Here is a 15,600-nt window from a genome sequence, read left to right as displayed (position 1 = left end):
AGAATATAACTGTATGTAGAGACAGGGTCTCTAAAGAGGTAACGCAGTTAAAACAGGGTTATTAGGTTGGGTCCTAGTTCAATAGGAATGATGTTCTCACAAGAAGAGATTAGGATGCAGATATACACAGAGGGAAAGCCATGTGAAGACACAGGAAGAAAACCATGTACAAACCAAGGAGAGAGGCCTCGGAAGAAACCAACCCTGTCAACATCTTGATCTTGGACTTCTAGCTTCCAGAATTGAGAGAACATACATTTCTATTGTTTAAGCCACCCAGTCTGTGGTACTTTGCTATGGTAGCTTTAGCAAACTAACATGGAAGGTAAAGAAGTAAAAGTTTTAAGAGTTGCTTTTTAAAAAGGTACTGCAGGGAAGGAAAAAAATATAAAATGTTACAACTTTGATTTATAATGTATTAATGACTCATTAATAAAGAAAATAGACTTCTATCAGATTTCATGTAAAAAGAAACATCCCAAAGAGCTAAGCACAGAGGTAGAGACAGGAGGGAACCAGCAGAGAAATAATTGGCTACTGACTTTGGATTGATGGGCAGAATTCAGCATTTTCAATGTGGTTCCTGGAAAAACCCAGAGGAGAATTTCGAGTTAGATTTTTAAGTGGAGTGGAAACAAATGGAGGTGACAGGTGAGATCAAAGCGGTTTTCTTAAAGGGAAAAATAAACAACCACTGGCCCTTCAGTCTGGACAAAGTCTGTATTTATCATTTCCCTGGTATGACAGGCTTAGGGGTTAGAAAAACCATCAACAAAGAAACTGCAAATCTCAGGTTGGAAAATCAGCAAAGATTGTGCAGCAAAGTCAGTGCTTCATGAGTTATGTATACCCAAGGAGCCTTAAGATCCCAGAGTGGAGTGCACTTTGCTGATTAGGTACAATTTTTCTGAAAAAGGATATTACTGTAGAGACAGCAGAGAGCTGTCTGCTGGGTCCACCCTCCATGCTCCTATTTGCATTTCATCATTCCACTGACAGACACAGATAGAAATAGATAGTGAATGGCCTGTTTCCTTTCCTCTTTAATTTAACAAGGGAATAGGAGATACTCTACATCAGAAAAACATTATCAAACAAAATAGAGAAGTGAAGCCAAATGAAAAGGGATGGGAATAAAAGGACCTGGAGATTCTAGCCCTAGGTAATTTTTTTTCCCAACTATAAACAAAATGGCTCCATTCTCCCATGTTATATCTAGATGAATCCTGTCCTTTCTGTAGGGAGGCAGTAATATAAATTAATCCACCATTCAATCCACCAATCTTCAGTTCCGAATAACTTTCTGGAGAGACAGGCATAATTATTACATCTAGGTCGCTTACAAGAATTACCAGATTTTAAGTCATTATGAATTAGAAATGTATAGGTATACAGGATGTATTTACTGACAAAATGTCCTAATGTCTGGAATTTGCTTTAAAATACTACACACACACACACACACACACACACACACACACACACACAAACACAAAGTAAAAAGAGAAAAAAGATAGTCAAAGTGTTGACAACTATTGATGCTGGATGATGGGAATGAGGGGTTTAATAATAGCATTCTTTTTTTTAATATACTTTAGGTTTTAGGGTACATGTGCACAACGTGCAGGTTTGTTACATATGTATACATGTGCCATGTTGGTGTGCTGTACCCATTAACTCGTCATTTAGCATTAGGTATATCTCCTAATGCTATCCCTCCCCCAGTCCCCCACCCCACAACAGTCCCTGGTTGTGTGAAGTTCCCCTTCCTGTGTCCGTGTGTTCTCACTGTTCAATTCCCACCTATGAGTGAGAACATGCGGTGTTTGGTTTTTTTGTCTTCGCGATAGTTTGCTGAGATTGATGGTTTCCAGGTTCATCCATGTCCCTACAAAGGACATGAACTCATCATTTTTTATGGCTGCATAGTATTCCATGGTGTATATGTGCCACATTTTCTTAATCCAGTCTATCATTGTTGGACATTTGCCTTGGTTCCAAGTCTTTGCTATTGTGAATAGTGCTGCAATAAACATACGTGTGCATGTGTCTTTATAGCAGCATGATTTATAATCCTTTGGGTATATACCCAGTAATGGGATGGCTAGGTCAAATGGTATTTCTAGTTCTAGATCCCTGAAGAATCACACCAACTTCCACAATGGTTGAACTAGTTTACAGTCCCACCAACAGTGTAAACGTGTTCCTATTTCTCCACATCCTCTCCAGCACCTGTTGTTTCCTGACTTTTTAATGATTGCCATTCTAACTGGTGTGAGATGGTATCTCATTGTGGGTTTGATTTGCATTTCTCTGATGGCCAGTGATGGTGAGCATTTTTTCATGTGTTTTTTGGCTGCATAAATGTCTTCTTTTGAGAAGTGTCTGTTCATATCCTTTGCAAACTTTTTGATGGGGTTGTGTTTTTCTTGTAAATTTGTTTGAGTACATTGTAGATTCTGGATATTAGCCCTTTGTCAGATGAGAAGGCTGCAAAAATTTTCTCCCATTTTGTAGGTTGCCTGTTCACTCTGATGGTGGTTTCTTTTGCTGTGCAGAAGCTCTTTAGTTTAATTAGATCCCATTTGTCAATTTGGGCTTTTGTTGCCATTGCTTTTGGTGTTTTAGACATGAAGTCCTTGCCTATGCCTATGTCCTGAATGGTATTGCCTAGGTTTTCTTCTAGGGTTTTTATGATTTTAGGTGTAACATTTAAGTCTTTAATCCATCTTGAATTAATTTTTGTATAAGGTGTAAGGAAGGGATCCAGTTTCAGCTTTCTACATATGGCTAGCCAGTTTTCCCAGCACCATTTACTAAATAGGGAACCCTTTCCCCATTGCTTGTTTTTCTCAGGTTTGTCAAAGATCAGATAGTTGTAGATATGCGGCATTATTTCTTAGGGCTCTGTTCTGTTCCATTGGTCTATATCTCTGTTTTGGTACCAGTACCATGCTGTTTTGGTTACTGTAGCCTTGTAGTATAGTTTGAAGTCAGGTAGCATGATGCCTCCAGTTTTGTTCTTTTGGCTTAGGATTCACTTGGCAATGTGGGTTCTTTTTGGTTCCATATGAACTTTAAAGTAGTTTTTTCCAATTCTGTGAAGAAAGTCATTGGTAGCTTGATGGGGATGGCATTGAATCTATAAATTACCTTGGGCAGTATGGCCATTTTCACTATATTGATTCTTCCTACCCATGAGCATGGAATGTTCTTCCATTTGTTTGTATCCTCTTTTATTTCACTGAGCAGTGTGGTTTGTAGTTCTCCTTGAAGAGGTCCTTCACATCCCTTGTAAGTTGGATTCCTAGGTATTTTATTCTCTTTGAAGCAATTGTGAATGGGAGTTCACTCATGATTTAGCTCTCTGTTTGTCTGTTATTGGTGTATAAGAATGCTTGTGATTTTTGCACATTGATTTTGTATCCTGAGACTTTGCTGAAGTTGCTTATCAGCTTAAGGAGATTTTGGGCTGAGACAATGGGGTTTTCTAGATATACAATCATGTCATCTGCAAACAGGGACAATTTGACTTCCTCTTTTCCTAACTGAATACCCTTTATTTCCTTCTCCTGCCTAATTGCCCTGGCCAGAACTTCCAACACTATGTTGAATAGGAGTGGTGAGAGAGGGCATCCCTGTCTTGTGCCAGTTTTCAAAGGGAATGCTTCCAGTTTCTGCCCATTCAGTATGATATTGGCTGTGGGTTTGTTATAGATAGCTCTTATTATTTTGAGATACGTCCCATCAATACCTAATTTATTGAGAGTTTTTAGCATGAAGGGCTGTTGAATTTTGTCAAAGGCCTTTTCTGCATCTATTGAGATAATCATGTGGTTTTTGTCTTTGGTTCTGTTTATATGCTGGATTACGTTTATTGATTTTCGTACGTTGAACCAGCCTTGCATCCCAGGGATGAAGCCCACTTGATCATGGTGGATAAGCTTTTTGATGTGCTGCTGGATTTGGTTTGCCAGTATTTTATTGAGGATTTTTGCATCAATGTTCATCAAGGATATTGATTTAAAATTCTCTTTTTTTGTGTGTCTCTGCCAGGCTTTGGTATCAGGATGATGCTGGCCTCATAAAATGAGTTAGGAAGGATTCCCTCTTTTTCTATTGATTGGAAGAGTTTCAGAAGGAATGGTACCAGTTCCTCCTTGTACCTCTGGTAGAAGTCGGCTGTGAATCCATCTGGTCCTGGACTTTTTTTGGTTTGTAAGCTATTAATTATTGCCTCAATTTCAATATTGGTCTATTCAGAGATTCAACTTCTTCCTGGTTTAGTCTTGGGAGAGTGTATGTGTCGAGGAATTTATCCATTTCTTCTAGATTTTCTAGTTTATTTGCGTAGAGGTGTTTATAGTATTCTCTGATGGTAGTTTGTATTTCTGTGGGATCGGTGGTGATATCCCCTTTGTCATTTTTTATTGCATCTATTTGATTCTTCTCTCTTTTCTTCTTTATTAGTCTTGCTAACGGTCTATCAATTTTGTTGATCTTTTAAAAAAACCAGCTCCTGGATTCACTGATTTTTTGAAGGGCTTTTTGTGTCTCTATTTCCTTCAGTTCTGCTCTGATTTTAGTTATTTCTTGCCTTCTGCTAGCTTTTGAATGTGTTTGCTCTTGCTTTTCTAGTTCTTCTAATTGTGATGTTAGGGTGTCAATTTTACACCCTTCCTGCTTTCTCTTGTGGGCATTTAGTGCTATAAATTTCCCTCTACACACTGCTTTGAATGTGTCCCAGGGATTCTGGTATGTTGTATCTTTGTTCTCATTGGTTTCAAAGAACCTCTTTATTTCTGCCTTCATTTCATTATGTACCCAGTAGTCATTCAGGAGCAGGTTGTTCAGTTTCCATGTAGTTGAGCAGTTTTGAGTGAGTTTCTTAATCCTGAGTTCTGGTTTGATTGCACTGTGGTCTGAGAGACAGTTTGTTTTAATTTCTGTTCTTTTACATTTGCTGAGGAGAGCTTTACTTCCAACTATGTGGTCAATTTTGGAATAGGTGTGGTGTGGTGCTGAAAAGAACGCATATTCTGTTGATTTGGGGTGGAGAGTTCTGTAGATGTCTATTAGGTCTGCTTGGTGCAGAGCTGAATTCAATTCCTGGATATCCTTCTTAACTTTCTGTCTCGTTGATCGGTCTGATGTTGACAGTGGGGTGTTAAAGTCTCCCATTATTATTGTGTGGGAGTCTAAGTCTCTGTGTAGGTCACTAAGGACTTGCTTTATGAATCTGGGTGCTCCTGTATTGAGCGCATATATATTTAGGATAGTTAGTTGTTCTTGTTGAATTGATGCCTTTACCATTATGTAATAGCCTTCTTTGTCTCTTTTGATCTTTGTTGGTTTAAACTCTGTTTTATCCAAGAGTAGGATTGCAACCCCTGTCATTTTTTGTTTTCCATTTGCTTGGTAGATCTTCCTCCATCCTTTTATTTTGAGCCTATGTGTGTCTCTGCACATGAGATGGGTTTCCTGAATACAACACACTGATGGGTCTTGACTCTTTATCCAATTTGCCAGTCTGTGCCTTTTAATTGGAGCATTTAGCCCATTTACCTTTAAGGTTAGTATTGTTGTGTGTGAATCTGATCCTGTCATTATGATGTTAGCTGGTTATTTTGCTCATTAGTTGATGCAGTTTCTTCCTAGTCTCGATGGTCTTTACAATTTGGCATGTTTTTGCAGTGGCTGGTACCGGTTGTGCCTTTCCATGTTTACTGCTTCCTTCAGGAGCTCTTGTAGGGCAGGCCTGGTGGTGACAAAATCTCTCAGCATTTGCTTGTCTATAAAGTATTTTATTTCTCCTTCACTTATGAAGCTTAGTTTGGCTGGTTATGAAATTCTGGATTGAAAATTCTTTTCTTTAAGAATGTTGAATATTGGCCCCCACTCTCTTCTGGCTTGTAGAGTTTCTGCCAAGAGATCCGTTGTTAGTCTGATGGGCTTCCCTTTGTGGGTAACCCAACCTTTCTCTCTGGCTGCCCTTAACATTTTTTCCTTCGTTTCAACTTTGGTGAATCTGACAATTATGTGTCTTGGAGTTGCTCTTCTCGAGGCGTATCTTTGTGGCATTCTCTGTATTTCCTGAATTTGAATGTTGGCCTGCCTTGCTAGATTGGGGAAGTTCTCCTGGATAATATCCTGCAGAGTGTTTTGCAACTTGGTTCCATTCTCCCTGTCACTTTCAGGTACACCAATTAGATGTAGATTTGGTTTTTTCACATAGTCCCATATTTCTTGGAGGCTTTGCTCGTTTCTTTTTATTCTTTTTTCTCTGAACTTCTCTTCACGCTTCATTTCATTCATTTCGTCTTCCATCACTGATACCCTTTCTTCCAGTTGATCACATCGGTTACTGAGGCTTGTGCATTCGTCATGCAGTTCTTGTGCCATGGTTTTCAGCTCCATCAGGTCCTTTAAGGACTTCTCTGCATTGGTTATTCTAGTTATCCATTCGTCTAATTTTTTTTTAAAGTTTTTAACTTCTTTGCCATTGGTTCAAACTTCCTCCTTTAGCTCGGAGTAGTTTGATCTCCTGAAGCCTTCTTCTCTCAACTCGTCAAAGTCATTCTCCGTCCAGCTTTGTTCCGTTGCTGGCGAGGAGCTGCGTTCCTTTGGAGGAAGAGAGGCACTCTGACTTTTAGAGTTTCTGGTTTTTCTGCTCTGTTTTTTCCCCATCTTTGTGGTTTTATCTATCTTTGGTCTTTGATGATGGTGATGTACAGATGGGTTTTTGGTGTGGGTGTCCTTTCTGTTAGTTTTCCTTCTAATAGTCAGGACCCTCAGCTGCAGGTCTGTTGGAGTTTACTGGAGGTCCACTCCAGACCCTGTTTGCCTGGGTATCAGCAGTGGTGGCTGCAGAAAAGTGGATATTGGGGAACCGCAAATGCTGCTGCCTGATCGTTCCTCTGGAAGTTTTGTCTCAGAGGAGTACCCGGCTGTGTGAGGTGTCAGTCCGTCAGTCCGACCCTACTGGGGGGTGCCTCCCAGTTAGGCTACTCAGGGGTCACGGACCCACTTGACGAGGCATTCTGCCGGTTCTCAGATCTTAAGCTGCGTGCTACGAGAACCACTACTGTCTTCAAAGCTGTCAGACAGGGACATTTAAGTCTGCAGAGGTTATTGCTGTCTTTTGTTTGTCTGTGCCCTGCCCCCAGAGGTGGAGCCTACAGAGGCAGGCAGGCCTCCTTGAGCTGTGGTGGGCTCCACCCAGTTCGAGCTTTTGGGCTGCTTTGTTTACCTACTGAAGCCTGGGCAATGGCGGGCACCCCTCTCCCAGCCTAGCTGCCACCTTGCAGTTTGATCTCAGACTGCTGTGTTAGCAATCAGCGAGACTCCATGGGTGTAGGACCCTCTGAGCCAGGTGTGGGATATAATCTCCTGGTGTGCCGTTTGTTAAGCCCGTTGGAAAAGTGCAGTATTAGGGTGGGAGTGACCCGATTTTCCAGGTGCCGTCTGTCACCCCTTTCTCTGACTAGGAAAGGGAATTCCCTGACCCCTTGCGCTTCCCGGGTGAGGCGATGCCTCGGCCTGCTTTGGCTCACACACGGTGCACTGCACCCATTGTCCTGCACCCACTGTCCGGCACTCCCCAGTGAGATGAACCCGGTACCTCAGTTGGAAATGCAGAAATCACCCATCTTCTGCATCGCTCACGCTGGGAGCTGTAGACTGGAGCTGTTCCTATTCAGCCATCTTGGCTCCCAACCCTCATTATAGCATTCTTTTCACTTCAAAGTATGTTTAAACTTTTCCATAATGAAAAGTTTTCTTTTAGTTTACATATATATGTAATGGAAAAACTCAATTATCTTCAGATTGTCATTTGAATAGGACAATATAATTTATTTTGGTTACTGATAACAGTTTAAATAAAAAGCTTTACTACAGTAATAAATGTACATAAAAAACTGAACAAAGCTTTATGGGAAAATAACTTGGGAAATGTTTACAAAATGATACAGAAGCAAGCAGATACAGTATTGTAGCTACATATGATACTATATAAATATCTATGTATATATACAAATGTGTGCATATGACAAAAAAACACTCAAATAACAAAATGAAAACATTTATCTCTCAGTGATGAGTTTAAGGATAAAGTTTTCCTTTTTTGTTCTCCTTTTCTCTGTTTACAAGTTTTCTAAAATGAGCATTTATCTAATTTGTAATTAGAAAAAGGAAATGAATATGAACAAATGGGATTATAATTCAGATAAAGTAAAATAGATAGTCTGAACACTATTCAGAAGAAAATAAACACTTGGCCAAAAGTCACTATACTAAACAATGAGCAGAAGGAAGCCCTACACTTGGGTGGCTTTTGTTTTCATATGCTCTCAGATTATACCATCTGCAGATCTGGGGGAAAACCCCCACATTCTTATGCCTCTAGCTGGTGGAGGCTTTTATTTTTGTGTTAATATTTTCACAGTTTACCTGTCATAACCAGTATCCTGAGATTTCTGTCTCCAGGTATTTTTAACTCCTTGATCTCCTGTAGATCTAACAATTTTACATTTTACCGGTGGAGGTGTGGGGTGGGGCAGGGTGGAGGGGCGGCAGGGCTGGGAATCTTACACAGCTGAATGCAAAGGCAAACACCTACCCTGGACCCAAGTTTTCACCTCTTGGTTCTCAGTGGTAACATTAAAGGCAAATTTCAAAAACTACTTTCAGTGACATAATCTAAGAAAGAACTAAACATTGGTGTAAAAGTCACTGGGGTTTCCCAGGCGCGTTGGCTCATGCCTGTAATCCCAGCACTTTGGGAGGCCGGAGCGGGCGGATCGCCTGAGGTCTGAAGTTCGAGACCAGCCTGGCCAACATGGTGAAACCCCCTCTCCACTAAAAATACAAAAATTAGCCAGGTGTGGTGGCAGGCGCTTGTAATCCCAGCTACTCGGGAGACTGAGGCAGGAGAATCACTTGAACCCAGGAGGCAGAGCTTGCAGTGAGCCGAGATCGCGCTGTTGCAGTGAGCTGAGATCGTGCCATTGCACTCCAGCTGGGCGACAAGAGCAAGACTTTGTCTCAAAAAAAAAAATAAAATAAAATAATTGGGGTTTTTGCTATTAAAAGTAACGACAAAAACCACAAGGACTTTTGCACCAACCTAGTACTTGAGCTATAGCAATCCTATAAAACATTAAGTCTAGCAATTCCTACAGTACCCTAAAAATTCTTTTTCTGATAACTAAAAGTAAAGTTTCATTTTTCCAAAGTGGGTGATAAAACTTCAAATTATAAAGTATTTTTAAAACCCTCAAAACTGTACATTAGAAATATCATTGAAAATTAAAATAATAATCAGTAGTATTAGAAGATTCTCAATAAATTTCCCCACAAGTAGGAAAATTTCACTTACTTTAACTTCCACAGTCTTGCCTCCATGTTCAATGTGTCTCTCTACGTATTCAGAGGACAGCAAATCACTGCAACGACAAAAATAAATGATGACTAAAGAGGATCCCAAAAATGTAAAACACGAAAATCAGGATCTAGTTTACACATATCTGCTTTAACAATTCTTTAAGCCCCCCAAATCAACACTTTATAGGTCTCTCTCTCTCTCTTTCTCACACTCACACACACACACAGACACACACACACCCAGTATTTCTAAAAGGACATGAGGTTGAACTGCCTACACCACCTGTCACTCCATTGCTGAGCACAGCTGATTCTGCTGAACCAGCCAATAATTCCAGGAAACTACCGTAAGCACATCACTATTTTAAAGACATATTGTCCTTAATTTTTTACTTTAACTTTTTAGCAAACAGTTTTAATTGTATATTATGCCTTACCATTTCTTTAATGTGTTATATGTGATATTTTCATCTGACAAAATGTTAGGTTTCATCATAAAATAAAAAAAGGCAAAGAAAGTTAAAAGAAATGAAATGGAATATATACCATCAACATTTGAAAATTATTCTTTTTTGAAATCAATCCTAAACAACATTTACATGTTTCTATAATCTTAAATATGCTTCTCTTTAATTTCATATATGTGAAAAACTTTCCCTTTTAATGGAGGGGTCTCAAGACACAACTTCCATAAAATATGTTTAATCTTTTAAAGCACTAAAATATAAATAAAACTATCATTAATAAATTTTAAAAAATGCATGAAGCTATAAATTTCTAGTGTTGCTCTATTAATAGACATTGAGCCAACTAAAAACTCCTTAAGTGAACTGAAGGTCATCAAACTAAAACTGTTCCAATCATCTAAAAATGTGCATTTTTGAGCACAGAGGTTCATCATGATAAGCACCATGCCTACAATTGCTTGAAATGTAAACAGAACGATCAAACAAGCATTACATTAATGCAGGCACCATAATCCTGTATTATCTGACACTTATATTACTATTTAGAAAACTTGTAATTATAGTCTAAGTCAATGCTTCATTTATCTTTAGAATAGATGTTCTTATTGACTTTATGTTAGAATCAGCTAGCACGCTCTCAGCTGCAAGCTGTAGAAAACACAACAAAAAGTATATTAAACAACCAGGACATTTATCATCTTATTTCTTCTTTGAAATTCCGGGGCTAGCATAATATAAATTTGCTTTTGAGGATATTCAGTTCTACTTGATAAATAAATTTGAGGTTTATAAAATATAGGCAAACCCTTTTAAGATATTTTCAGTATATATTTTGCTAATAAGACGTGAACAGAATTCACAGATGTATAAAGTATAAAAAGAAGATTGTATATGTGTTACACACTGACAGAAAGGGCTGCAAGATCAAGAAATGTCAATTACTCTTGAAGCATATGAGTAATAAATGTTCATGATATATTAAATATATAAGAGGCACTAAATATCCAGGATACACTAAATATACATATGTACTTAATATTCATGAGGGGGTTTTTCAGCTTCGACACAATTGATACTTTGGGCCAGATAATTCTTTGTCTTGGGAGGCTGTCTTGTTCACTGTAGCACACTTAGCAGCATCCCTAGATTCTACCTAATAGATGCCAGTAGCATCTCTTACATACACCAGTCATGACAATCAAAAATGTCTCCAGACATTGCTAAATGTACACTGGGGTACAAAATTACCCTGATTAACAACTGCTGATACTCTTTCCTGCTCCATTTGTTATCTGTCCAATAAACACAACAGAACTCATGACTGTTTGTGAGGCTAACTGGCAAGCCACAGCCACTGACTAGGCATACTTGTCCCAGTATCTCTCAGACACTTGAGCAGGTGTTATTAGCTTGGGACGACTGCTATCTTTGGGGCTTGCCCAAACCTCAACTCTGGTCCTTGTAACCACACCATCAGTGGGGAAGGCATATGCAGATGTATGAACATGAACACTATGTATCCCAGGATTAGCTGGCATGGCCCCTCTACCCTACTTGCCCCTAACCCAGGTATACCAACCTAATAATCTTCCCTCTTGCCTCTCACTGTGCACTTTAAATTAATTTAGTGAATTACGTGATTTGAGGATTGGAATTTAGTCTGTGGGAGCTTTTGGTTCCCTCACCTCTAGGATAGCTCACCTAAGCATACTTGGAGGCTACCATTGCATCAAAGTAATCTTCCCATCTGACATCAGGGCAGTTCCAGGGTTGGCTCACGTGGTGGCTCAGTGCCATTAATGAGATGAGGGGTGTTTACAACTTTCTGCTCTGCCCTCAGCATGGTAGCCGGGGCTCTCTTAACTGGCTCCTCTCATGACCCTGATATGATGGCTGCGATTCTCACCATCTTATAAAAAATACATTATTCCAAGATTAAAAAAAGAAAAAAAGCCTTGTATTTATTTTTAAAAGTGAACAAGCCCTTTCAAAAATAGCTCTTAGCATTCATCTTCTCAAGTATCTTCTGCCAGAATTACATTATATAGCCACTCCTAAACCAATCCTTTGACAAGAACATTTGTCTTTGAACAATCAAGATTCTCCTGCCAGGCCTTCCTTGACCATCATGATTCTTTACAGAGAACTGAACAATATTGTTGGAAAGGAGAGTGGTGAAGAAAGTACCTGTTGTACATCCAATTGAAAATTGTCTTTTTTTTGGTCTTCATCATGAGTATATTATATATTTCACAAATTTCCAAGGGCTTATAACAAAAACATAAAATTATATGGAAAGACCTGCCTCAGGCAAAACTGGTAATTGCTCCAGCATCCACATCACACCCTGTTTACCCAAAACAGGAGAGATACTAGCCAGGTGTTTGCAAAGGACTGTCCTCCAACCTTGCTATCAGTCTTGAAAACTTCCCCAGATGTAGGAGAGAAACATCATCATACAGAGGCATGTTTATCAGCAGAGCCAGCCAGGTTCCCTCTCCTGGGAATCTGAACTTGTAAATTCAGAAAAAAATCATTCAGCTGATGAAGGAAAGAGAAACAGAAAGTCAAAAGTAAGCTGACACTTAAACGAAACTGAGCTGTACGGTGGTGAATACCAGAGTGAAAGCCCCACGTCTCCAGTTCTGAAGTCCCTGAATGCAGAACACCCTATCCCTGTGCTAGACATCTTTGGGACCCTTGCTCTCTCACTGTCACATGAGTCAAACCCCACTACTGCAGCCAGCATGAGTGAAATCAAAATCACCTAAGTCAAATACTCCTCAGAGGAATACTAGCTGTGGTGTAGGAATAGTAGTAGTAATAATAATAATAAAATCTAAAAACAACTTTTGAGTCCTCCAGGCTTTCAAATTTCAAGGGAACATTTCCCTTTGAATTATAAAATCTAGGCATTAAGAGAATATGAGTCACTGCACGAATGTAATTACAGCAAAGAAAAGCCCTCTGCTCAGGAATTATGCAGCTATTTCAATCAAGCCTCTATATACAAGTATTGCTGGAAAGTGCTCCATGTAATTTTAAACCAAAAACAGCTCATGCAATTTGGTCTTGTTTGTTTGCATATTGTGAAAGTCTGCAAAGCATTGTTATTTTAATGATTAGGGTGAGAATCCTTAAATTTAAACTTTCACTTTTCCCTCTACTAAACCATAAAATCTTTACTATCATCAAGTTAGAACCTAAGTTAATTTTCTTGAAGCTTCCTGAAGTAGAGATAATCAAATTATCTCGTTATTTTCTTTAGAACATCATTGTTCATCATTATATAGGGATCTACTTAAATCATTTTAAGTGTAGGAAAATGGAAGACCTCCTTAACATAAAGGAAATTTTATATTAATGTAAATGGGTCAGGTAGAATTCACTCCATACTAATAGCTTAATAATGATGTGTGAATGCTTGTTTGTGAACTTTGAAATATAAAAGTAAAAATCATTTTCAACCAATTTCTAAAGGCCACTCATTCTCTAAAGGAAGTAAGATGTTTATAAAATTAGAAATGTTTTCTGAGACCTTTTTTCATTTGCATGTCATAACAAGCCTAAAAAAGCAAAACAAATATAATGTAAACATTTTCAGTCATAATAATGATTATCCTTTGTGTAGTGGGCAACTGCCATGAATCAGAGAGAGCTCGTATAGTATTATACAAAGGTTTGGGAGTTAAAAACAAAAACAAATATTTTAATTTTCCATCCAAGCTCTGCCATTTACTAATTGTGTACCCTTGGCCAAGCTGCTTAATCTTGATCAACATAATTTGCTTCTGTTTAAAATGGAGACAGTAAAAAAAAAAAAAATATCACTTCATAAAGCTGGTATGGTATTAAACCAGAACATAGATGAAATGCATCCCAAATCCTGATTTCAATCATTCACATACCCTATTCACCATCTCATATCTATTCATCTTTCTCTAGAACTCTCTCTCACTGTTTTGGAACTTAAAACCATTGAGCCTATCTACCACTTTTTCACTCTCCTCACCTCCTTCTTGTCTACTTAATCCAGTTTATCTTCCATGATCTGTCCTGATAAATCACCTCCCTGCACACACTCTAAACTAATTTACCCCTCTTTCCACTGTACTTGCTTGACCAAACCTCAATCACAGTAAAACTCCTTCTACTAATCAAAGTCTGACTCCAAGAAATAGAACATCCTGAATGGTCATAGGCTGGTTTAGGATCACAGTTGTCAAATGGTCCCTCATCACAACACTGCCCTTAAGTCCGCTATGCTTTTCCAGTCAATTTACTCTGAGAAGATCCTTCTAAATCTCTCTCCTCACATCTCTACTGTGCTCCCTCATTATCACTCCCTTCAGATAATCTCACTTCTGTATTCACTGGAAAAATGAAAACAAGACTACCTCATCTTTCCAATCTACCAGCACCCCTGTTTCTGAACCAGTCTCTACTAGGATGTCAAATAGGCATCTCAAATTCAACATGTCTAATGCATAACTCTCTCAGTCAAATCCGAACATTCAATTCTACCTTCAAAATGTATCCTAGTAACAACTTGACAGTGAAAAAAAAACTGGAGACATCACCTTAACCAAGTGATCACAGTTAACATAACCAATAATAGAAAAAAACAAAATCATGTGCTTCTGAAGTGATGCTTGCATAAGAAGCAAACAAATGAACAAAGCAACTTGAATGTGCAATAGATTTTCAAAGAAACAGCCTCAGAGCAAAGATCTAATCCAAGGTGCTGCCAGTAAGATGTAACCTCAAGGTCAAGAGTAAGTCAAGGGTGTAGTTTTAAAACCCTTTGTTATAACTCAGAAAGACTAAAGGCTGTTTCGCCTTTACCAAATCATCTATGTAAAAGAGTTCCGAAAACTATTAAGGGCCTCAGCTAGACAAAAGAGTTTCTAAGAATCTTGTAGGTTCTCATAGACATTCTCACCTAAACAAAAAGGCTAGTAGGAATCTTCAGGGCATTGTCCCATAGCATCTTAACTCACAGTAGAGAGGGACCTATCTCAAAAAGATCTGTGGATGTGGATTTGTCTAATGGGGTAAATGCCAATGAGATTCACATGAAACCTGTGAAGTTCTTAAGAGAATTATATCACTAGAACCACACCAGCTTAGACCAAAATGGACAATCAGTTCAAACTTTTTATAGTCAGGAAACAGACCAGAAAGATAGCTAGCTTAAAGCCCGGCACATTTCTTTTAAAAAAAAATAAATGTTGACTCAGAGGATGAACCCAAGAACCACAAAAGGACTGCTCCCAGGAAGCAAAGCAGAGCCTTAATCAACATATATTCCCTTCTGCCAAAGCAGGAGAAACCAGTGACATACCTGATTCAGTATCAGAAATTCAATGGACCAGTGACTGCTGAGTAGCTATTGCCCACTTTTTGAACAGGAGTGTCTACTGCAGTCATCCTGCCCCTATCTACCCTGTATTTCAGGTTATCTTTTTGGTTCAAGGGTCTACACCTGGGCTACCTCATCTAAGAAGCCTTATCTACACCTGGACCTAATTCAGATGATGAGAACCTGAACCTTGCATTTGAGCCTGATACTATAATGGAATAAGATTTTTCAGGGGTCTCCGGAGGAATTCAGTGCATTCTGCATATGTGATAAATACAAATAATTTGTGGCCAAAGGACAAACTGTGGTTGATTAAAGAAGGCAACAAATTGTAACTCTTCTAATGGCAAAGTGGAAATCATTTCTTCTCCCCTTGAATCTGAGCTG

The 15,600-nt window shown here is 38.8% G+C and overlaps 1 protein-coding gene across 32 annotated transcripts in view; it reads right to left on the bottom strand.

The window, feature by feature from the left end:
• ADAM22 (ADAM metallopeptidase domain 22) overlaps window positions 1-15,600 on the bottom strand; it is a 269,082-nt gene that overhangs the window by 118,347 nt on the left and 135,135 nt on the right. For all 32 annotated transcript variants that reach the window (XM_034964383.3, XM_034964385.3, XM_034964382.3 and 29 more), the window contains one exon: window positions 9,380-9,446. In XM_034964383.3, coding sequence (XP_034820274.1) covers window positions 9,380-9,446 — 67 coding nt within the window. The remainder of the gene's footprint in view (window positions 1-9,379; window positions 9,447-15,600) is intronic.

This window comes from Pan paniscus, chromosome 6 (genome assembly GCF_029289425.2).
Source record: "Pan paniscus chromosome 6, NHGRI_mPanPan1-v2.0_pri, whole genome shotgun sequence".
NCBI lineage: Eukaryota > Metazoa > Chordata > Mammalia > Primates > Hominidae > Pan > Pan paniscus.
The sequence above is the reverse complement of the archived record's forward strand: the minus strand, read 5'-3'. Positions and strand labels throughout refer to the sequence as shown.